Source organism: Lissotriton vulgaris, chromosome 1_1 (genome assembly GCF_964263255.1).
Source record: "Lissotriton vulgaris chromosome 1_1, aLisVul1.2, whole genome shotgun sequence".
Classification (NCBI taxonomy): Eukaryota; Metazoa; Chordata; class Amphibia; order Caudata; family Salamandridae; genus Lissotriton; species Lissotriton vulgaris.
In genome coordinates, this window is record NC_141685.1 from 833,064,435 (window position 1) to 833,090,452 (window position 26,018).

The window sequence follows — 26,018 nt, forward strand, 5'->3', positions numbered from 1 at the left end:
GTGAATTTCTTCAAACTGATAACTATCTCAAAATGTTTGCAACATGTATGTAGGATGCGTCAAGGATGATTGTTTGGAAAACAGCCAACCACATCTCAGTATTTCAATGCCAAATTCGGCTATTGTTCAAGTTTTTGAATTAGGTGCCAAACATCCTGCAGGTGACTCTCCTGTTCACAATAAAGAACACTGATACAGAGCTTAAAAGATTCAGAGGACACATTTATTGCATATTCAGTGCATGCCATCATGTAGTGCATTTCTATGTTAGATCGTGTGTGGACACCACACGATTGCCACCATACCTCCAGTGTATGGTTTACTATATTGTAGAAATGTTTTTCAATTCAACAGAATAGAAATCTTAGTAAAATTATCGAAATTTGTTTGAAGATGTGTTCATTACATTACAACAATCATAAAAATATTTCAAGTAGGCTTGGCGGAAATACAAATGGGTCAGTCCTTCCCAGGCAATTACATTTTGGTTATTTTGCAGGTGGCTGTACCACAAATGTGTCTTAATTCACATGAAATTGATGTACACAGAAGTCTTGATAGTGTACCCTTTTTCCAATGAAGGTCACAAGTGACATCAAATGCAACAATAGCAATATTAAAGTCACTTAGGATCACTGGATACAAAATGGTTTCTATTGTGAATGGCTATTTTATAAGCCCCTGTATAGGACTTGGTCTCTCCATGCATATACGAGAATGGTTTGCGGTTACTGCAAGGGCAGGGGACTGAACACAATACATGATGTAGCCTGCCAACAGAGTCAGGTTGTCTGGCTCACTACAGAATGTTTATCACCCTAATGAGCATATGCACTGCACAGGTCAAGCATGGGAATGACTGTGCAGAAAGGTCTTATGGTTTTTCCTCAGAGCTGCCACCTACGAAGTCCCCAGTCATGGCAAGAAGACATCACAACTATCTGAACTCCTCAGTATACCCACTACCAAGTGGAAGTGTTTTTTTTTTAAATTAAATTATGCTCTTCCATTGAGGCTGAGGAATTGCTAACACCAACCTAGTCAAGTAGTCAGCAGAAGAAAGACATTCTCAACTTCGGGAATACTACAGAATGAGTTGAACAACACACACGTTGATATTTCCTTGCGTACCACCACAAAAAAAGGCGACTCACGGAGATACTTCCCGCGGCCACTGGAGTCCAGTTGTACAACTGTGCTGCATACCATTCATAAGATGTAAGGAATACGTTTCAATTTCTTCTACAAAAGAAAACCCATCTTGCTGGAGGCAGCAAAACGTAAATTAAGGAATGAAGGGAGCTGGAACATCTGCCACTTTGGAAAGATATGGGACAGTAAATAAATAATCAGTCTAGTGCTCACTGGACAGGAAAACGCGCGGGAGTTAAACTCCCCCTGTTCTCCAGTCAGCTCTCTGCTTTAAGTGCCAGTATTCAAAGACATTGGACGGACAAAAAAAGTGCAGACCCACTCACAAGAGAAGAGAAGATGTCAACCCTAAGCACAGATGGGTTCACTCAAGTCAAACTTGATGACCTAAATGGTTCATGTCTTAAGCTGAATCTAGAAACAGTGATTGGAGTCCAACTTAATTTAGGCAGTTTTCTGACAACAAAAATAAAGACATCCTTAGTACAGAAAGAATAAAGAATCCAACATATACACAAATTAACAATATTCTACAAATTAAACCGTTTACAGAACTTGAATTGTTCTGAATTATACTATATTTAGTCAAAATGTTAAAAAACAGGTTTTATATGATTAATTTACAATGTATTTCAAATTCTAAGCGTTGTCTGCAATGATGGAGCTGATCTCCTGCATCAAGTGCCATTGGTGCAAAGTTCAAGAGCCAAACTCAATTGTGTCATCAGTGATCAGCTTGAATTCATAGTTGCCTCTTCCATCCATGTGCAAATAGTACTGCGAAGGGACAGAAAAGAAAAATATAGCAATTATTAAAACTGCTTCGCCCAAATGTATACAAAATTTCCAAGGCTTGTACACTCCGTGGTAACAAACCTATTAATAACACTACAGGTACTCTTTAGCTGGCCCACATTCCTGAACGAATACATTTTTTAAAAATGATATGCGAGCTAAATGATTATACTATACCTGAACCATTTTTGTTCAGAAACAGCTGAGAAGGTGAGCATTGTTTCTAACATTTTCTGGACTGCTCTGAATACTGGCTTTTCAAGGTGACACTCATCTAAGTTACATTTAAAACAATAAGTGGTGGAGTATATGGTTGTTTTCTATACGTTCAAAAGGGTATTGCACCGTTACAACGCAACTTTTACAACGCACTATCATTACATCGCAACTTTTACAACGCAGGATCCATTACAATGCATGCCTTTACAACGCATGTCATTACATAGCAGATGCTATTACAACGCATGCCATTACAACGTAAGTATAGGTAAGTATATAATTTTATATTTTATTTTACATTTTTTAATTGATTTGATTAATATTAAATGTACATAAATATATTTATTTTTAGGTTTTAGGGCTGTGTTTGGTTTTTGGGGTACAGGGGTATTTTTAGGTTTTAGGGCTGTGTTTGGTTTTTGGGGTACAGGGGTATTTTTAGGTTTTAGGGCTGGGTTTGGTTTTTGGGGTACAGGGGTATTTTTAGGTTTTAGGGCTGGGTTTAGTTTTTGGGGTTCAGGGGTATTTTTAGGTTTTAGGCCTGGGTTTGGTTTTTGGGGTACAGGGGTATTTTTAGGTTTTAGGGCTGGGTTTGGTTTTTGGGGTACAGGGGTATTTTTATGTTTTAGGGCTGGGTTTGGTTTTTGGGGTACAGTGGTATTTTTAGGTTTTAGGGCTGTGTTTGGTTTTTGGGGTACAGGGGTATTTTTAGGTTTTAGGGCTGTGTTTGGTTTTTGGGGTACAGGGGTATTTTTAGGTTTTAGGGCTGGGTTTGGTTTTTGGGGTACAGGGGTATTTTTAGGTTTTAGGGCTGTGTTTTGTTTCTGGGGTACAGGAGTATTTTTAGGTTTTAGGGCTAGGTTTGGTATTTGGGGTACAGGGGTATTTTTAGGTTTTAGGGCTGAGTTTGGGTTTTGGGGTACAGGGGTATTTTTAGGGTTCACTTTTTTTTAAAAAATGACTAAATAAATTAAACAAATTAAATAATTAAATTAATTATATTATTTACAATTAATAAATTAATTAAATTACTTTAATTAAATTAATTTAATTACATTTTATAAATTAATTAAATTAATAAAATTAAATTATTTTATTTACAATTTATAAATTAATTAAATTACATTAATTACATTATATTATTTATTATTTTAATATTATTTAAATTAAATTTATAATAAATTAAATTATATTATTTACATTTTATAAATTAATTAAATTACATTAGTTAAATTAAATTAAATAAATTAAATTAATTACATTTTTAATATTAATTAAATTACAATAATTAAATTAATTTATTTTTTTAAATTAATAAAATTAAATTAATTAAATTAATTAAATTAACTTAATTACATTTCTTTTTAAAGATATACTTACCTATACTTACGTTGTAACGGTATGCGTTGTAATAGTATTTGCTATGTAATGACATGCGTTGTAAAGGCATGCATTGTAATGGATCCTGCGTTGTAAAAATTGCGATGTAACGGTCTGCATTGTAAAATAACGCGTTGTAACGTCATAGATCCGTTTAAAAGTGTTGAATTAACAAGTGTTGCATTAACACAACTAAAGGGTATTTTTCCAGTAACCACAAAGGGTCAACAGACCAGAGAGCTGTCAAGATTCTAATTTGTGACCTTCAGGTTACACACAAATTTCTACAATGGATGTATTACATGTTTATTTAGTGGGGGTTTTGAAAATCGCTGCATGTCTCATTTCAGATACTTACTCAAGTGTGCTGAAACTGGAAGTTCAAGCAGCAGGTTAGATAGGACTGTTTAGAATCCAATAGGGTCAGATAGATAACCAAGAATTATATTATGACCCCTGTGCTGTGCTGAATTTAGTTAAAGCAAGTTTGTAGAGTTCAGTGTTCATGAGTTTCCTGAACTTCAAATATCTGTGTTCAGCTTTCAGGTTGAGGTTAAGAGTGTTCAAGAAATGAGGCCCATGACCAACTAGACATCTGCCTCCCAGTTTCATTCTCTTAAAGAAAAGTTGATTGACAGAGATAAAGCGAAGGGCTCTGGGACAAAGATACAGCACTTTCTGAAAGTATTAAACGTCTTAAATACCACGGGCAAGCGTGGCAGTTCTCTAGTCGTTTACCTATTGGAGATGGAACCATGGACTATAACTAAAAATCTACATACCAAATGCTTACTTGGCAAACACAAAGATCAATCTGATAAATAATCAAGATGTCAATAAATATAATTATTAAAATTTATTAGAATTTTCCCCTACAGACTGGGACAAAGTTCTGCTTTGGAGAGGGTGCGAATAAAAAAAAAAGAGACAACTTCCAACAATTTCTAAAACAAACATTAGAAATTGGAAGTAAAATGAATTGAAATGGTAAAAAACACAGGAAAAGAGATGTCGGACAAACAATGATTCTGCTATAGTGTCGTCCATTTTTAAGGGGTCTTGGACAGAAAAGGGGGGGGAAGTTGGCTTTGGACAGTGGACCAAACAGATTTGTAAAATAGGTAAGGGTAATGGGAAACACAAGCAAAGAAGAAAAGGTAGTATTAAAGAGAGGTAGTGGTAAACAGAGGGAAGTTAAGATTAAAGTTCGAACAGGTCTGAGAAAAGCAAGACACAGGTTTAAAATGTATATACAAAAGGACAGAAGGGTTTTGAGGGGAAGTTATGTAAAGGGAGTGCCGATTTTAGGAGGGGAAGAGGAAAGAGTTGCGGGGATTTATCTTCCAACACCCCCCCCCCCCTCGCCACACACTCAATACCTGCAATAAATTCATCAACTAAGAACTCACAACCCCAACCCAAAAAGAAACATTAATTTCACCAGGTCAGATTCTTCAGATCTGAATTATCAGGGTAGGCATTTGTCAGCACAGTAGAGAACACAGGGATATATCGCCTGTAGTGGAAACTAAAATTCTTGACAGGTGTCTGGATTACCTACTGGCATTATGCTTGGCTCAGTCTCATCTTGCTCAAACTGATTTTTTCTATCTAAATAGCAACTGGATTTTGACTCTGAAGAAGAACCATCTTAGCACAAATCCATCTGTGTTGTTAAGCAATTATTGAAACTGCATATTATTTAACTTCAAAAACATGCACCGTTGAACTCCGGAAGGTGTTAAACTAAATGTGACCAGATTTCAGGCAACTTAAGTATGCATTCTAGGTGTTAAAATGGCTAAAGGCCAAGTACAACATTACACGTTAGAGGTGCCCATGTTTCTAGAATACGAGATCCGGATGATATCAGCCTCCTTAATCGCATCATCAAACTGGTGCAGTGTACAAAGGATTGGTCTACTCTCCTGTCAAAGGTTCCCCACAATAACCTCGGATAGTTTTTGGCCTTCTCGAAAAGTCAATTAAAGCAATACTCTATAGTCTGGGCAACTATTATCTCCTGAAGGACTTGCTAACACTGACCTTAGGAAGGCCAAATCTATGTTGGTTATATGGCTCCATGAGTTTAGGAGTCACTGCTAGTAACTGGTCTGATCTGCAGCTCTAGAGTTAGAAAGAAACGCAGACTGCCATCTTGCAGATGCCAACAAACAGAATCTCATTAAGATGAGCAAGAGTAAAACCAGTTATTTGAAGCACTTAGAAATAGCAAAAACTGGAGTATGAAATGCCAGAGCTCCAGAGAGTTTAACAGGTTCATACAGGATTATCAGATTAGAGAAAGAAAGATTTTCAAGATGGTCAATTTTTTAATTTACTACATATACCAACTCCTGTCCAATGGTACTTTCACACCTGGATTAACAAATTAGGATATTTGCAAGACCCACTTAATTTCTGGGCAAGTTACATTGAAGGGATGTACAATGTAGAAGGAGATTGGTGCTTTGATAGCTAACATTTCATTAAACGGCAGTGGTATCCTTAACTAGATCTAGAAGTCTTTTGGTGCCTGTACTACAGACCGGTCCACAGAGACAGAACACTCAGGTTCTCATAGCAAGAGTGACCAACCCAATTCCACAAGATAAGACTTTGGAATTATTCAGTTCATTCTTACTGTGCTTGCTGAGGCCCAAGATATTGTTTCCGGATTTTTATTTGGCATCAACAGTCCGAGTAGCTTTCCTTCCACAAGCCAAGAGAGGATCCCATCACTACTCAAGATCTCTGAGTTCTTAACCAGTTCTGTCAGGTGTCAGATTCGCTGTCAAATGACGACTACTCTGCAGCGGTGTCTTCATTTGGAACCCTTCAGAGTTTCAGAAAGTCCCATGAACTCCTAGAACTTTAGACTAAAGTTACCTCCTATGGGGAAGAATCCTGGGGTCCAGAACTACAAATGACAACTCTCACTGGTCTAGGTGGACTAGTTGGTGTAATAGTTGCCATGTGGATCAATTTCTGGAACCTTGAAGGATCTCTTAATGTTAGGGGTTCTCATTCAGAACTCTAAATAGTTTCTAATTGCCAATTTTTGCAGGTCATTCTTTTAACATTTTTGTGTTATAGTGCCTTGAGCATGACCCAGATAAGAAAGTTACTTGGCTTCAGCAATGCTCTTTCTAGTGAATATTCTACCATACTACAGATTTGTTATCTTTTTAATCCCCCCAAAGCACCAGACTGGATCAGTAAATCTTTTCCAGAAATTGCTCCTGCACACCGATAAAGGGGTCCAAAAGTGAAAGCACAAAGAATGAAGGGCCTACCTCTGCATGTTACCTTGGTTAACCACAAAGCCTTTCATGGCCTTACAGGTGGAGCGTTAGTAACAGATTAGAAAGGAGGGTGAGCAAAGAATAATCTGCAGTTAGATGGAGTATCCACCAGAAAGAGCGCACCGGAAGAGGAGTAATTTGTTCTTCCGATTGATACTTCTAACTGCAAATTCCTCACCATTTGAATAGACACCAAGCACTATCTCACAAAAAGGTGAACGGTCTGAGGAGTGGACTTTACCCTAGGAAATCCTGTAAGATGGAGCAGGCATCTGCTGCCCTGTGAGTCAATAATGCCTGGTTGATAGTGTGGATAGAGGCCCACCACGCCACCTGCCAGATGTGCAGCACTGGAAGGAACCTGGCCAACGCCATAATGGCAGCCTTAGATGTAAGAATAAACCCAAAGGCCCTCATGTGGCTTTGTTTTACCAGGGCATGGCATGTTTTGATACAGAGAAGGATCCATCTTGACAAGGTCTATGATGGTACTTCTCTACCCTTCTCCGCACCAGAGAACCACAGAAAATGTTTGCCCTCTATTCGGGGCTTCTTAGTTTGATGAATATAAAAGGAAAGGGCTCTCTATGGGTCCAACCAGTGAAGCTTCTCCTTAACCACCTTAAGCAGACAGGATGCCAGAATCCAAAGCAAAACTCTGACCAGAAACAAGGTGGTATATGGTGGATGCACCAACAGTGCCTTAAGTTCACTGACACAGATTACTGAAGTCATTGCAATGTGGAAGACTGACTTAAGGATCAATAACCTCAAACAGCAACTGTGCATAGGTTTGAAAGGCATGCACACTAAAAAAGTAAGAACCCAATTAAGGTCCCCATTTGGCATCACACAAGGAGCAAGAGAAAACATATATGTAAGTTTTTTTAAATATGTAATACAAGTAGTGACTTAAACAGAGAGGGTGGGATCAGGCAAACAGAAATGCTGAGAGGGCTAACAAATAACCCTTAATGGTGCCCACAGAAAGCCCTAGTCATGCCCAAGAAGGACAATCTGAAGTACTTCAGAAAGCATAATCTGCAGAGGATTGACTGGACAGTCCTCGCACAAGGCCACAAACAGCGCAAAATCCAGAATAGATCAATTTGTGGATGGATTGCGATCAGCCAAGAGGAAGTCCACTACTTCCTCGGGTAGACAGAACCTCCTCAGCTGGTTCTGCTCAGTTTCCACACATGGAGTTGCAGGGTTATATGCAGAATCCTGCCATGTTGGGAAAGCAGGTCCTCCCGAAGAAGTAGGCAAAACATGGGGCAGATGCTATGGCTCAGCAGTATTAGATCATCCAAGCCAAGCCTGGGGTTATAAGAATCAGCTGAACCCAGACCCGCCTTACCTTCTTCAGAACTCGAAGAAGCAAATGGAAGAGGTTGGAATGCATAAAGGAGAGTGGAGTCCCACCGAAGGTTGAATGCATCCTGGACAAAAGTTTGAGGCAGAAACTCTAAAGCAAAACATACTTGATAATAAGTGTTCTCTTCAGCAGTGAAAATATCTATCCAAAGAAAGCCAAACTGGGCAAAGGCGACTTAAGCTACCTCTCTGGGTGCACATGCCACTTGTGGTAAGCTAGACTCAGTCTCCTGAGCTTGTTAACTTGGCGTTCAAGGACCCTTCCAGATGGTTGTCAAGAAAATTCCCTGAAAGTCCAGCCGGCACTACAGAGTCAGCATCCCTTAACACAGCACAAATGACCCCCTCACAACCCTGTTTGTTGGAGTACAACACAGCAGTCGTGTTGCCTGTTAAAACTTGCACAGGATTTGCTTTGATAAAATGGAGTAATGCCGAATGACACAGATTCAAAAGATTGTTGTGGTGACCAGAACCACTGTCCTTCACCATGTCCAGGTGGTCTCCTTAGCACAGAGCCAATGTATAAGTCACTACTATGAGCTACAGTTGGGGTATTGAGAACGGCCTGCTGTAATTCATCCACCACTGAAGGTCTCAGGCGACTCACAGAAGTTGTCAGAGAGGTAGATTTCACTGCAGACCTGCATTTGCCATTATAACTGCAACACATAAAATTGTTGACATTGCACAATAGACAGTGGCAAAATGATCTAGCCAGGGCTCGCCCCACTAACGGAAGATGCGCACACCATCTCTGGATGTAGTCACCACTCGTGGAAAGGCATTAAAGTTGCTACAGAATGGGGGGTGTGGGGGTGGAAGGCAGGATGGGGTGATGAGCAATTTGCAGTAGAATATCCACCAGATTTTTTTTTATACCAAAGGCGAGTAACCTTTTGTCCTGAAACCTTTGAATGGACTCCAAAGCAATACTCCCCTAGTGTGGTGGGACTGAAGTATTAAATCTGAAAGCTGTGAAGAACAGACAAGGCAAAGGTACCATCTCCCCTAATTTCTGAATCAAAGCAATAGTGTGGGCGAAAATATGGAGAGAGGACCATGTAGTTGCCTTGCAGATATAAATCACTGGAGCTCCTCTAACCAGAGCTGAGGTGGAGGACTTAGCCTTGGTGGAATAAGGCCCGATTTCTTCAGGAGAACCAGGCGGTACAAAAGGGGGTGGTGATAGACGTCCATCACCACCCCCTTTTGTACTGCTTTTGGCCGCCATAAGTGTGGCAGGGTATGCTCAGACGTGAGTCACTTGCTCGCGTTGCCACTGGATTCAGGAAAGCCGGGCTGGGGACGGCTGGAATGCTAGAAACCGGTCCTCGGAGGCTTGTTTCCGGTCCAGGGAGGACATGGCTTGGTAGTTCGGGCTGGGCTGTTCCCATGAGGCACAGGGTCAGACTGATTTGCATGTAGCCATGTCTGAACTGGGGTGGCAGAGTGGGCTGAAGAACGGTGATGGATTAGACCCAGATCTTTTGACTGGGTGTGAGTGTTTGATTGATTCGGATGCTCCGTCCATCACCACCCCCTTTTGTACCGCTTTTGGCCGCCATAAGTGTGGCAGGGTATGCTCAGACGTGAGTCACTTGCTCGCGTTGCCACTGGATTCAGGAAAGCCGGGCTGGGGACGGCTGGAATGCCAGAAACCGGTCCTCGGAGGCTTGTTTCCGGTCCAGGGAGGACATGGCTTGGCAGTTCGGGCTGGACTGTTCCCATGAGGCACAGGGTCAGACTGATTTGCATGCAGCCATGTCTGAACTGGGGTGGCAAAGTGGGCTGAAGAACGGTGATGGATTAGACCCAGATCTTTTGACTGGGTGTGAGTTTTTGATTGATTCGGATGCTCCTTTCATCACCACCCCCTTTTGTACCATAAAATGAACCAGGGACACAGATTGCTTCTGCAATGCCTTTCCTCTTACAACCAGTGTAGCCAACAAACAATTGGTCTTCTGATGTGTGGCTGATGCAGAAACTGTTCTCTTCCATTCATACCTGAGAATTCTCTCCTCCTCCTTGGTGGGATGCAGCGGAAGGAAAACGAATGGTAGGGGGATGAATTGTCCCAGATGGAAATCCGACACCTTTGCGAGGAAAGGAGCTTTAGGTCACAACATCATATTTAATGGTAGAAACACGTAAACCGGGCTCAGGGAGACGAGGCCCGGAACTCAATGACTCTGCAAGCCGAATAGATGTCAACTAGAAAAACAGTGTTTAATGTCAAAAGCTTCAACTGTGCATAGGCTCAAACTGAGTGCACACAAAAAATGTCAGAACCAAATTAAGGTCTTTACAGAGGCATTATTATGGTGGTTGGCGGACACATGTTTGTCAAATCTTTCAGAAATGAAATCACCACCGAAGAATTAAACAGGGAGGGTTCATCTGGTAAACAGAGAAAAGCAGTCAGGGCCAAGATTTATCCCTTGACCATGGTGACTGAACAGCCTTGTTGCACCTCTTGCCATATCAGGAAACAAACGTGTTCTATCTCACTTAGCAAATGGATTTTGTGGAAGGGTGATGTGCCAAAAGGACCACATCCATTACTTCAGCTGTAGCTGAAAGGCACTCAGATTTCTCCAATTAGTCTCCATGCATGAAGGTGTAGGCTGTGAGGAATGTGGTGTAGGACCTGATGGCATGTTAGAGTAATAGAACTGTAGTCTGTAGTGTCTAGGCCATCCAGCGCTAAGTACCTAGAGGCATCCTGACCATCTCTAACTACTTCTGCAAAGTAATCCTTCAGATCGTCCGGTAAATTTGGAACCACCTTGGCTGCCATGCCCCAGAAAGCATATGCATGTCTACCCAAGAGATAGGTGGCGTTAAGTGAGTGAAGGGCAAAGCAGCCAGCCAAAAAAGCCTTTTTTGTCCTATAAGTTCCAGGGCGTGGACTCCCTATCAGAAGATGTGTTCGGAAAGTTCCAGGGTCAATTCAGGATGAGGAGGAGCTTTCCTGAAAGGATTAGGACTGCCAGCTCCCCGAGTGCTGGTCTGTACCAGCAAGCAATGCCCCTATCAATTGTCAGGGGACAGTATGGCTTTGCAAAGGGTCACCAAGAACCTTGATGAAAGAAAAGTTCCATGGCACAGGATATACATAAGGTTATTAACACTTTGCCCCACTCCAGGTAGTCTTGGGCCTAGACACTTGAATCAGCCCCCATACTGTGGTATGTTGTGACATATTGCCCTTCCTCTAAAAGGAGAAATGCCTCTTCTGGAGCGATGAAATTTGATCTCAAACAGAGAATTCTCTGCTACGACTGGAGCGAAGTTTCCAACAGCACCAGACTCAAATCCAATGGACATGGAAGACACCCAAACGATGGGCACAAGTTGGATACAATCCCTATTGTGCCAAGGGCATCCCCAGAATGAGGATGCATAGATCCACGACCGGTCCTATGGGGCATACTGGTGCTCCAGAGGGGCCTATTCATCATGGTATGTATGAAGTCTGACAGATTCTTCCTTGGCACAGTGTACTCTGGGAAAGAGGGCTTTGACGCCAGCGGAGGAGTTAGGGTGGCGGGGGGCGCTGAGCAAGCATTGCTGTCTAGGGAGGCGCAACTGCCCATGATGGCCAAATCTCCACGAACTATGATGTCAGAGACTGGGCTAAAAGACTTGGATTTTGATCTTTGAGGATAAAAAGATTGTTTTATCTTCTTCCGTGCCTCCTCTGGTTCTTGGAAGATCTGGTGGACAGTGTCTACCCCGAAATGGGCATGGACCAGGCCTTTGACCATTACCTCTTCATGTGGCGCCACTCACAACCCCAGGTCAGGGAGAGCAATACAAATCTTGGCTCAATACTCCTTGATGGACTTCAGGTGAATCTGCTGGCAGAAGTCACACAATGACGTGTCATACGACAGTCCGAAGCACCAGTGACTTTCATTGTGCGGAACTGTGATGGACATTTCTCTCATCGCAGCGACAACAGGGCTTAAAACCAGACCTCTTCAGAGGCACCTGGGGAATATTAAAAGATAAGATATCTACAAGTATTCAATCAGAACTACAGGTACTGGTGCCAATACTGTCAGAGTACATTCTGTTTGAGGTCTTTCAGCAACAAAGTGACTGTCAGTGGAATGGGCTTGAGGGAAGGTTCTACAACTAACAATTAAGACTGCATCACCTTTCCTAGGTTGAAACACATCTTCGTGCTCCTGCTAATATTATTTAGAGTGGGGGAGAAAGTTTGTGCCTGTGTATTACAGATACCCCTGTGAGGTGTATGGAAATAAAAAGTTTGAGTGGAATTTGACAGACAGCTATGATTTATTAAGGAAGCCGTAACACTAAATAGTCACTTGCATTTTGCACTGCCGACCTAGGAATTTTTAACATTTATATATTTTCCTCTGCTTTTATTTCTTTGGGTGAGGATGAGCATTTTTAGTGTGCGAGGAGCTGAGGTATACATTTAAGGTATTTGGAAGGCATCCAATTGCCGCAGTTTGCTCCCTTCAAAAGAGGAAACAATCTTAAAATGGTGGATGATTGTTTCCTCTTACAATCACTCGGCAAGCAGGTGCGCACTGAACTGAAACCCAGCTAAAAATATATATATATCACTTTTTCCCCAGTGTACTTCCTTGATTAGCAAAAAAATGATTAGTTGTAGATTATTCTGCATCTTATCAAATAAAAAATGCACTTCACAAAAAATCGTATTTGATCTTGAAGTTTTTTGCTTGCATAGTCAAACTAGAAGATGGATGACCAAGTATCAATCTTTCTTTCAGCAAACTTGCACAACATGTTAAGTAATGCTCACTACACAATTTAAAAAATCTAGCATTCCGTGGAAGAATGCCATTCTTTGCCGTCTCTGGGTCAGATAAATCATGGTTGGGTATGGCTTCAGAACTTGTAACAAATCAAGTCGGCAAGACTCAATACACATAATAAGTGTCTCTGCCCTCACTGGGCTGCATCAACATGTACTTGCTTAAGGAGTATTCAATTTGAAAAATTAGTGAGTTACACCCCCCCCCCAAAAAAAATGATTCCCTTGCTACATCTCAACTCTGTTACTCATGACATTTTCAACCATGAAAAATGCACAAGCTTAGAGTCCATCTGCCTGGGCCATAATTAGGATCACTTTTTATTTCTAGCCAAATAAACTCACAAAGTTGCATTGCTTCATTCTGTGCTTTGTCATGTGACTGGTCTTGGTTCATCTTCCGAGTGAGACTTTTCCATTGTCTATCACCATGCTTAGGCTCGCTGACAATGTAAAGTTTTAAAGTGACGACATATGAAGCAAAATACTGTAGGAGATGTTTCGCTAAATTATTTCTGACAAGATGACCATGATCTATAATTAGGCCACTGTGAAAGCATATCTGTGCAGATCCAGCATTTTCTAGATTACTATGAATTTTCAGCACTGTCCAAATAATCCTCATTTGCGGCATAAATTACAATAAACTTGCTTATAGCGCCAATGGATCAAAAGATAAACATTGCAGCACACAGAGCTCCTTGGAATGCCAGACAATTTGTGAAAGTCAATTGGTCAGACAGTGAATCAGGTGGTAAAGGACTAGTATTAGTCATGATGCAATAAGTGTTTTGGGAACCAATAATGAGCCAAGCGCAAAGAGTTAATGTCCAAGGCATTTCATTCTAAAGAACTAGTTGAACTGCCACCAAAAGAGGATTTTGAATGTCGTCTTGAAACCCTAGAGATGACCTCTGCAAACAGGATGGGCCTTAATAAGAATTCAAGAATAGTTGCGAGCACGCCCAAGGACTGCACATGATGCGTCTCATTTGCAGACTAAACTATTTGAATATTTCTCCCACCAGGTATATATGCTCCAAGAGCTTGAACAGTTTCTTGAATTCCCAATGGGATGCCAGCCTAATTTCTTGGAGGAGCTTCAATTATCGTAGCAGAAGTATCTGATTAGGAGTGAAATCTATGCACTTTGGAAGATTCTTCCTCTTTTATAATTACATTCCCTAAAAAGGTTTAAAGGCTCGTATATTCTCTCAGACATAGTACAGTGTTGAATGGTGATTCTTCTACACTTAACATAACAGAATTCACAGTGGATTTACTGATAATTTTAAGCATTTGCCAGATATTACCCATCAGGGGCATCAGAAATATCTACACTACAGATATTCTATGGAGCTCTAGTTTTGATAATGTTAACACGACAAATACATCACACACCTGTTGAAAAAACACCAAGCATATGGTAAAATAATGATAAACACTATTAAACAAAGAGGACTATCTTAACAAGTATTTTCAATAATACACTGTCTCACACAGGGTACGCATACAGAGTTTAAAAGACTGAAAATTAAAAAACTATGATTAAAAATAAGCTATAGAAACACTATTGTGTACTGATTAAAAAAAAAAGCCATACTATACCTCATGATGCTTCCATAGGGATTTTCTGTGAGACACTGTAAACAGCGTAATGCCAACCTACACACAAAAACAAATATGAAAGATACATGGTGACATTACTCTGACTCAAGTCAAATGAATCCACCTAATATATAAGAGTTTATGAGAACAAGTAGTAGTGTTGCTGGAGTACTCTTTTACATGACTTTGTGAATTGGCTACAAAACATATAAAATGGCAGTTTTCATGGAATAATCATATACAATTGGCACAACCTAAAATGATACTACCCTCTTTGCACCACTACTTAAAGAGAGTTGGGTATTATCGTGCAGATTCACAAAGGCATGTAAGAGAATGTAATGATACTTCCCACATTCACTTGTGAATCGACCCTGTAGAGTTCTAGTTTTATCGCAAAATATAATCTCCTTTATTAGATTCATCTTAAATAAAATTAAGGAACAATGAAATTTTCATATCAGGCTAGTCATTTAGCTATATTTTTAGTACTTGGTGCACCTCTGTGGTCAAAATAGTATATACCTGTAATAGAGTATTACTACACTGTGAACTTCTCCACATAGGGTTTAGTGCAACACACAGTGAAGTTAAAAACTAGACAAATTCACATCAGAAAGTGCATATTTCACACAAAAAGGAATTGACCCCTCACACATTTTTGTAAGAGGGTCAAACACCAAAGCAGGTGTATGCAACACTGGCATAAAAGACACAAACATGTTTTTGGATATTAGGACAAAGAGTTGCAGGTGCACTCGCAATTATTTTCAAGTGTACGCGTTTAAAAAAATATCTAAAGATTGGGTGCTACAGTGCTATATCTGCTGCCCAACCGGATAACTAGAAACTGTACATAAATGATAGCGGGAAAACCAGCTAAGCTCTGTGCACTGTTCACAGGTTGCGTATAGCAGACCAAATAAGTCAATCAATTATCACAAAGAAACAAGTTTCAACATTGCCTCTATATTTCAAAATAAATACATGAAGTAAACACTTTCACCTTCACTGGTGTAACCTGTTTTCTCACTTTCTACTATGCAGCATTCATTAGCAACAATTGTCATATATCTGATATTGATTTTCTCACTAGGAATTAAATCTACTTGATCCATCATGGTGTTCAAACCTAACACTTTTTGAACTTTCTTAGTAATGTTAATGAATTTTCATTTGTAGGTGCCCCTGACGAAGGGACTGTATGGTCCCGAAATGCATTGGGCCACGCACGATTAACAGAAGAAGATTAATACAAGTGCTTGTAAATTATGACTATATGTACATGACATATTGTTCTCTGCAAACATGCCTTTGAAAGCTGTATGATTTTCTTTTGGAATTGAAGTTGATGATCAGATTAACTGAAGTGTTTACTTCATGTATTCATTTTGAAACATAGAGGCAATGTTGAAACTTGTTTCTTTGTGATAATGGATTGATTTATTTGGTCTGCTATACGCAACCTGTGAACAGTGCACAGTGCTTAGCTGGTTTTTCCGCCATTATTTATGTTTGGATATTAGGAGACAGATTTCTCTAACTTCAAAGAAACTATAGTTAATCATGTGGAACTAGCCAGTTATTACGCAACCACAAAACTGCTTTTCTATACTTACTATACACCAGTTCCCTCAAAATCTCTCAAATTAACTGGGGCACTTCATTGTCTGAAATGTCTCCCTAATTCTAATGCAGCTTAATTCATATATCAGGCCTTCGATGCAAACAAAACCTGATAAGAGTACTCTACTGACACAAATTCAGAGGTATTGCACCTCCCCTTTCCAAACATTATATACTATCTGAAAGAGAAGAATTACTATTTCCCATAAAACTATATTGATCTCATCACCCAAACCACAAAACCATCTAATTCAACATTGTAACAAGCAGCACGAGAGCAGTTCCTAACAAACAGGTACAAATTTGATCAATCATGACCACAATTTCAAACCAAATACAATGCAAGAATCATATCGCAGTCATAGGCCTGACCACCATCACATTCCTTTCTCCTTCAATGGTGTAGTTATGAGAACTCCAAGTTATTGACAGTATGGATTAGTTACTTACCTGTAATCCTAGTTCTCATCCAGGGGTATACTCATCAAAGTCATAATCTATGAATTATCCCCGCCCATGTGCGGGATCCCGGAGCATATAGAAAATACATATAAATATATATGTATATATATGTGAAACATATATTTGCAGCCTAAAAAACATTTTCCAACTGGCAAAATTGCCGCAAAATTACATAAATTAGCATACATACAGTAGTACTCTTCCAAACCCTAAGGAAGAAAGAGAGCAGAAAAACATTTGTATACAACAATGCTTTATTGCAATAGGAAAACCTGTAATTGCAGGCATTTGCCAGTAGGCTGCAGTAGAGTATAAAGCAAACAGAGAAAACTGACACCTTGCCTTTAAGGCATTGGAGTAGGGGTACCGTGCCTTTAAGACCTGAAGGCAACTCCCTGCTCCCATGGTGCACCACAGGTGACAGTTGGGTCAGTTCTTTTTGGAGGTGCATAACACCTGAGGAGATCAACAATAAACCATCTCATAACTGTGTAACTCTGCTCGTCCGGGGAGGTGGGCGGGAGCTTATGACTTTGATGAGTATACCCCTGGATGAGAACTAGGATTACAGGTAAGTAACTAATCCTTCTCATCCAGGGGATACTCATCAATAGTCATAATCTATGAATAGATTAGCAAGCTTATACCCAAAGTCTCGCGGACGAGCAAGAAGTATAAAAACTTCACAGAACGCTTAAGACATATATTGCAAATGCATCTTATGCAAATAAGTTCCTTAAAGAGGCCTGCCCTACTTTGGCATCGGCCTGAGAATCTGAGTCCAGGCAATAATGGCGGGTAAAGGTATGAACAGACCGCCAAGTTGCTGCTTTACAAATTTCAGAAATAGGAACATTACTAAGGAGAGCTGTAGTGGAAGCTTTCCCTCTGGTAGAATGTGCATGCGGTTTACCCTGCAAAGTCTTGTTAGCTAGCTGATAAGCAAGAGCTATACAGGAGACAATCCAGCGAGAAATGGACCTTTTGGAAGCTGACAGGCCAGTATTAATATTGCCATAGTTGACAAAAAGCCGGTCAGACTTTCTCAGAGGCAGGGTTTTTGACAAGTAGAACTTCAAGACCCTCCGGAGATCAAGGGAGTGTAATGATCTCTTCGGGGGAGTGGAAGGATTTGGGAAAAATGTAGGTAAGGTAATAGCCTGGTTGATATGAAAATCTGAAACCACCTTAGGCAGGAAACTTGGGTGCGTTCTTAAAACCACTATTTGGCATGAAAAATCGTGTAAGGTTCCTTGCAACACAAGGCCTGGATTTCACTGACCCTACGGGCAGATGTAATCACCACTAAAAAGGCAGCTTTCCAGGTCAAGTGCTGCAAAGAGGCTTTATGAATAGGCTCGAAAGGAGCACTCATCAGCTTAGTCAGTACAACATTAAGTTCCCAGGGAGGGGAGGGGGACCTCACCGGTGGGTAAACTCTTCAGACCTTCTAGGAAATCTTTAACTACAGGCATAAGGAAGAAAGATGTCTGATTAGGAGACTTCCTATATGCTGTGATGGCAGCTAAATGAACCCTGATGGAGGGGTATTTCAAGCCTGATCTTGCTAAATGCAATAGGTATGGAAGAATCACCTGCTCTTGGCCATGTACCGGGTCAAGAGAATGCTCACGACACCATATGAAAAACCTCTTCCACTTGAAAGAGTAAGACTTCCTAGTGGAGGGTCACTTCGATTCTTTAAGAATAGTCATGCAGTCTGGTGGGAGGTCTAAATGTCCATACTGGATGACCTCAGGAGCCATGCCGTCAAGCGAAGGGAAGGAAGGTTGGGGTGCAACACCTTCCCCTGGTCTTTGGTCAGCAAGTCTGGACGACATGGTAGGCGCCGGTGAGGAACCTTCGAGATCTGAAGAAGATCGGGGTACCACCACTGGCGTGGCCACTCTGGTGCTATCAGGATCATTCTGGTGTTGGTCCTGTAGAACTTCTGGATCACTGCCGGGATCAGAGGCAGGGGGGGGAAAGGCATAGAGTAACGTCTGCGACCAGCTGATCAAAAGGCCATTCCCCAGTGATCCCCGTTGGGGGGAACCTGGACGCGAAGACGGGGCATTTTGCGTTGTCCGCGTCTGCGAACAGGTCTACGTCTGGTACGCCCCAACACCGAAAAACCTCTTGAGCCACTTCCTCGTTGAGCACCCAATCGTGCGCTTCTACGAAGATTCTGCTGAGGCAGTCTGCTTGGACGTTTTGAATTCCTGGTAGATTAACTGCCACGATGGACAGGCCTCTTGCTAGGAGCCAGTGCCAGATGGCTTGTGCTTCCAGAGACAAGACTCTTGACCTTGTGCCTCCCTGCTTGTTCAGATAGAACATAGTTGTTGTGTTGTCCGTCTGAATCTGGAGGTGGTTGGTGCGCAGGGCAGGATAAGGAGACTTGAGAGCAAGATGAACTGCTCGAAGCTCCAGGAAGTTTATATGGTAGCCTTGCTCTACCTCGGACCAAAGACCTTGAACTTGGAGTTGGTCCATGTGAGCACCCCAGCCTTGGAGGGAGGCATCCGTGACAATTGACTGAGATGGAGTAGGACGATGGAATGGCACTTCTCGGAGGAGATTGGATCGTTTCAACCACCATCTGATCGAGTCCCTGGCTCTTTGAGGAAGCATGACTCTGTCTTCCCACTGATCCGACCTTTGAGACCACTGATCTTCGAGGGCTTGTTGTAGAGGTCTCATGTGAAGGCGAGCATTGGGCACAATGTAGATGCATGATGCCATCGATCCCAGCAGAGAGGACACTTGTCTGGCTGTGGGGGCCTGATTGTCAAGAAGAAGGCGAGCCTTCAGGAGCATAGATGACAACCTCTCTTACGAAGGACACACGCTTGCCTGAAGTGAGTCCAGAGAAGCGCCCAGGTAGTGGATCCGCTGGGAAGGGTTGAGAACTGATTTCTTCAGATTGACGTGAAGACCCAACGACTTCATCAGTCTGAGGCAGAACGACAGATGGTTCTGAAGCAGAGACGGAGTGGAGCTCTTCAACAACCAATCGTCTAGATATGGATAGACGAAGATCTTTCTTTTGCGGAGAAAAGCAGCCACCACCGCCATGCATTTTGAGAATGTCCGAGGTGCAGATTTCAGGCCAAACGGCAGTACTCGATATTGGTAGTGACGACGTCCGATCTGAAATCTTAGAAACTTCCGATGTTTGATTGACACTGGTATGTGGAAGTAGGCGTCCTGCAAGTCGATGGCACACATCCAGTCTCCCTGATGTAGATGTGGGAAGATCTGGTGCAGGGCAAGCATACGGAACTTTTCTTTTCGTATGAACTTGTTTAGCCTTCGAAGGTCTAGAATGGGTCTGTATTCTTTGACAGTTCCTCGTTTTTGAACCAGGAAATATCGGGAGTATACTCCTTGATTTCTGTGAATTGAGGGAACCTCGTCTATGGCCATTTTCTCTAGAAGGACGGAGACTTCCTCTCCTAGCAATTGAGTCTTGTAACGTGGAAGATGTTGCAATTGGGGGGGAACAGCTGCGGAGGAGGGGATTTGAACCTCAGCAAGTAACCATGCTGCACAATACTCAGCACCCATCTGTCTTTTGTAATGGATTCCCACTCTGTCAGATGATGAGAAACACTCCCTCCCCCCGGAGTGGTGAACAGGCGTGGAGGAAGCAATGGCTCAGGGCTTAGGAGGTTGCTTTGAGGTGAACTGCTGTCTGGTATTGCCACCTCTTCCTCTGCCAGGACGACGCTGCTGGAACTGCGTCTTCTGCTGCGACTGGTTTTGCCACTGAGGGGTTTGAACCCTCTGTTGGAAGGCCTTCCTGTCACCTTGACGAAAGAGTTTCTTGAACTCCCTGCGCTTTTCTAATCCCACAGCTTTGACGGTGTCCATTTCAGCTTTCATTTTGGACATTTCGTCGTCCGTGTGTGGACCAAACAGAGATTTCCCATTGAAGGGCAAATTCAAAATCTTCTTCTGGGCATCTGGTTTGAGCCCTGTCAGGCGGAGCCAGGCCGAACGACGGGAACAAATACCACTTGAGTACCCATGAGCTGCAAGGTCAGAGGCATCCACTGCGGCGCTAATAACTTGATTGGCTACCAGGCCTCCCTCCTGCAAAGTTTCCAGAAAATCTTGGCGATCTTCCTTGGGAAGCTTGTCTGTAAAGCGAGTCAGGGAGTCCCAAAGAGACCTGTCGTACCTTCCAAGTAAGGCAGAGGCACTCGCCACCTTCATAAAGGAAGAAGAGGTGTTGCATACCTTCCTTCCAAAAGAGTCCATAAGCTTGCTATCTTTTTCAGGTGGTACTGAGGAAGACGTAGAGCCTGCATGGGACTTCATGGCAGCCGCCACAATGATAGAATCCGCAGGAGGGTCCGATCTGAGGAACAAGGGATCCTCTGCAGGAGCCTTATACTTTTTGGCTATCCGAGATGGAACAGATCTCACCACTGCTGGTGTGAGGAACGTAGCCATAGCTGGTTCTAGGAGGCCGGAGACCAGGGGTAGTAGAGGTCTGGGCGCTGTACGATGACGGAGGGTATCAAAGATCACAGAAGAGGGAACCACTGGAGTGTTCAGCGTGATATTAAGCTTTGTTGCTCCTCTGACTAGTACGTCTGAGAAAGTCGCGAGGTCATCAATTGGAGAGACTCGGGAAGGTGGCGTAGAGGAATAGGTTGGAGAATAATCTCGGTAAGAAGACCTAGTCGATGACGACCTTGTGGAAGACCTTGTACGTCGCCTCCTATGGGACCTGTCACGATTCGTGTTGTGACTGTCCCTAGATCTAGAACGAGGTCTTGATGGGGACCTTGGTCTTGGCCTGACTGGAGATCTGGATCTGGATCTTGGCCTGACTGGAGATTTGGATCTGGCAGGTGTCTTTGACCGCACTGGAGAACGTGATCTGACTCGCGATCTCGGTCTGGGTGACCTCCTGGGGCTTCGAGGAGATCTAGCTGGTCTAGCTGGAGTCTTCGCCTTAGACGGGGAAAAAGTACGGGAGTAGTCCGAGCCCGGACTACTCTGCTCAGATACAGCCCCTTGAGGATGAGAAATCAAGCTGCCCGCTGATTTGGGCGTAGATTCTGGGGAAACCTGCACAATGTTCAAGCCAGGAGATGACGATTTTCCTCCTGAAGACTTTGAACCCGGAGACTCCACCTCTGCCGTCACTTTATCCCTCGACGGCGAAATCCTCGACGTCGAAGAAGTCTGGGTGACTAACGGCGTCGAGCGGTGTCTTGAATCACGGCGTGAAAAGCCCGACAGAGCCTCGACGTCGATCCGGAGACCTCGACCTCGATCTTCCTCGACGTCGATCAGGTAGAGGTACTTCATGACGTCAAGTCGACGACGTTGCTCGACGTCGTCTCGACGATGATCTTCCTCGACGTCGCGTCGACTGCGACCTTTCCTGGCGTCGCCTCGGCGTCCACCTCCTTGACGTCGAAGGATGGGATCTGACAGTCCCTCCCGACGGCGGCCCACTTGCCAGCGGCGACCTAGATGCCGTCCTAACTCTCGACGCCAATCCCTCCCGGGGTGGCGGAGAGTGTCTCGACGTCGACGGAAGCCTCGACGTCGACGGAGACTTAGAAGTAGCAGCAGCCATGGACTTCGAGCCCGAAGCATGGTGCCTCGACGCCGACTTACTTGACTGCGGCGGAGATCTTCGACGTCGTGAAAATGATCTGGGCCTTTTCGACGGCGTCCTTCGACGTCGACGGAGATCTTCGACCTTCATTCCTCTTTCTGGAGACAGGAGAGGTGGAATGACGCCGTTTTTAGGCATGCTTGCTTGTAGGAGACGATCTAGGGGCTGAGGAAGCACCCACCTGGTGACTCTTGTCCATCTCCTGCATGGCATGAAGTCGAATCCTCTCCCTGTCGCAAAGAGTCCGACTTTTAAATTTACTACAGTGATGGCACTGATCAGGAATGTGTGAAGATGGAAGGCACACAATACACACAGAGTGTGGATCATTCAGAGCCATCTTTTTGTCACAAGAAGGACATTTCCTAAAAAGAGCAGGCATTCTGACAGGAAATTCCTGTGGGTTACCACAGAAAAATAAATCAGAAGCCTTATTTATTCAAAAAATGTCGAATAATTTGGGAAAACTCTCAAAAAACCAATTTCAGTTGAAAAACTGAAGAGCTCAAGCTCCAGGATCCTCACAGAAGGAGACGGAAAAAAGAACTGACCCAACTGTCACCTGTGGTGCACCATGGGAGCAGGGAGTTGCCTTCAGGTCTTAAAGGCACGGTACCCCTACTCCAATGCCTTAAAGGCAAGGTGTCAGTTTTCTCTGTTTGCTTTATACTCTACTGCAGCCTACTGGCAAATGCCTGCAATTACAGGTTTTCCTATTGCAATAAAGCATTGTTGTATACAAATGTTTTTCTGCTCTCTTTCTTCCTTAGGGTTTGGAAGAGTACTACTGTATGTATGCTAATTTATGTAATTTTGCGGCAATTTTGCCAGTTGGAAAATGTTTTTTAGGCTGCAAATATATGTTTCACATATATATACATATATATTTATATGTATTTTCTATATGCTCCGGGATCCCGCACATGGGCGGGGATAATTCATAGATTATGACTATTGATGAGTATCCCCTGGATGAGAACTTACAATCTAGGTTATAAACTTAAACACTGTTTCAAATGCTCCCACTTTTTCCTAATGTTTTTTTCTGGGTTAATTTGTAGCCTGTTGGTACCACAGTCAACAGCCGGAATATTTAGTGCAGCTTGCAAACTAACGGCTGAAAAATCCAACAAAACGGTTTTGTTGGTGTACTGCATAATATGTAACAGTTGGTTATTAGGTCTCGGAGGGCAGGATTTTGAATTGATCAGGGACTGTTCAAAGTCAGCAGTAAATACACTTAAAAGTGTAGGGGCTAGGACACACTCTTGCTCTAGCTCTTTCTTGATGTAAAATCAATTTGATAAAGTTCCATCCTTGCAGAGTTCGACTTCCACGCAATTATTTGAATAGAGGGCAATAATGGCAATCAGTGTTTTTATCGGAAGGCCCCAAGTACAACATTTCTGCCATAGCCTGGACCTGTCCATGCTGTCAAGTAATTTTTTCATAATCTATAAAGCAGGTGTGCAAGACTCGGTTATTGATCAAAGTTGAGAGGATTAGGTGAGCGTGTGCTATGTATTGTCAGTGGTTCCATTGTGCTTTCATACCCCGGTCTGAAACCATGGGATAATATTTGTCTGCGAGAGCCAATCTAGCAGGGATTGTAGAACTGATGGAGCCAATAATTTGGTATCTACATCGAGCAGGGCTATCAATCGATAATTCGCAGGGTTGTTCATACTTCCATTTTTATGAACAAGGACGATTTATGAGCTCTGCCAGGACGAGGGCAACAGACCAGTTAGCAGGACGTTGTCAAACACACTGCTCACTCCTTTTTTCGAGAATTGAGGGTTCTGGTTTGAAGATTGCTGCGGTCAAGCCAGTCTGCGCCAGGGCGCTGTTGCTTCTTCCTTTAATTATGATCTTTTGTATTACTGCAGACTTAGGGGCATATTACGATGGCGGATTTCCTGCATCCACAGGGCCGGCGGAAGCCACCGCTGGCCCGGAGGATGCGGGAAAACCGCAGCGGAGGCTGCAAAGACCCACCGTCAAATTAGGATGGCTGGTGGGTCTTACAATCTGTCCTCCGCTTTTCCGTCGTGGTCGCCTTCCGACCGCGGCGGAAAAGCATTAACATGGCTGGCGGTGTCTATCAGACACCGCCAGCCACATTAGGATGGAGAACAAAGTATGCTTTTCCACGGCGGCTTTTCCTCCGTGGAAAAGCATACAGACCTTCACTTCGAGGGCCCGTTGCAGGCCCCCTGGGTGAAGGGTGCACATGGGGGTACCTATGGTACCCCCCTGCATTTGCGTGGACAAATCGGCAGGCACAGCTCGGTGCCTGCTGCTTTGTGCACGTAAATGCCGTGCATGCATTTTTAACATTGCGGCGGGTGCAGCATGAAGCTGCACCCGCCGCAATGTTAAAGATTGAGGTGTGACCGCCACCCTGGGGGTCACATCCTAAGCTGCACGGAGGGACCGCCGCAGCCCCTGCGGACGGTCCCTCCTACTCTATTGTGGCGGACGGACTCAGGTCCGTCCGCCATCATAATCGGCCCCTTAGTCTGGACGGAGCTTTGTCAAGAGAATGGCTTGTCTGAGTTTATTGAATATGGCAGTGATGGTGCTTGCTTGGGCCATGCCAATGTCAAGTTTAGAGCATGGATGGTATTTCTATACAGGGCAACACTGTACATTTCCCGTGTCATGGTATCTAATAGATTGTGCCTCAGTGGATTAGACAGCACTGTGAGCTAAATTACTCACTTTAAAAAAACAGCTATTAGCAGATGTTGGTGCTTTAAACACAAAGATCCAGATTTTGATCATGTGCCGCCTGCTTAGTTTCCCAGACTAGCTTCTTGCATTGAGTCCATAGTTCGGCCTTGCATTGTTCTACACCTTGAGATCCACTGCTGATTGATCTGGCTAATTTTTATATCTTTTCTTTTTCAATGCATAGACTAGGTGTGTAGACTAGGTGTGTACCATGATGTCTGGCCATTAGCAGGAGCAAATGAGTGTTTACATAGTTTGTCACTTGTTTTGCTTTGCTCAGACTGTAATTTATGGATAGCATGATTTGAGGTTGAAGAGCTAAAGGGTTGATTGTCAATCATGATAGAGTTTAAATATTTAGTACGTTCATCGCCGCAGATGTCTGCCCATGTCGGAAGGTGCTTTTTAGCAATAAAGGACCAGTTTATGCAGTTTAGTCTTAGGGGGGTAGCCTTCCCCCATTGCTTGTCCCGATTTATCTTGTAACCCTGAATCTGTAACCTAGTCTTGAGAAAAGTGATACGTTTCCAGCCAATGGTCTATCTGGAAAGCAGTCAGCTTGTTAAACAGCGACAGCAGCAACTTGTTTAATAGCGACAACAGTCTTATCAAGCACACAAAAGAGAATGTCACCAACAGCCAACTCCCATGGGTTGAATTATGCTTAACTTGGGTTACACCTAACAATAAGAGCATAAGACAGACTAATACACATTTCATCTCAAGAACCAACTCAAATCAGCAAATAACCACCCAAAGACACAGAGTTGGACATGAATTGAACATTTTCCTATCCTCGGTAATTCCCAACTAAATGAATAAATGGTAATACTTTGTACTATGCATTAAAAATATGTTACCTGGATATTACAGCTACAATGCTGTTCAAACT

General features: G+C 42.9%; 1 protein-coding gene across 1 annotated transcript in view; it reads right to left on the reverse strand.

Annotated features, from left to right (window-relative positions):
• Nucleotides 1-201: 201 nt before the first annotated feature.
• ABCD3 (ATP binding cassette subfamily D member 3) overlaps nt 202-26,018 on the reverse strand; it is a 370,248-nt gene continuing 344,431 nt past the window's right edge. Inside the window, exons 22-23 of the mRNA XM_086957398.1 lie at nt 14,659-14,715; nt 202-1,929 (exon numbers count right to left, since the gene is read on the reverse strand). Of these exons, the coding sequence (XP_086813524.1) occupies nt 1,852-1,929; nt 14,659-14,715 (135 nt within the window). The 3' untranslated portion in view covers nt 202-1,851. The remainder of the gene's footprint in view (nt 1,930-14,658; nt 14,716-26,018) is intronic.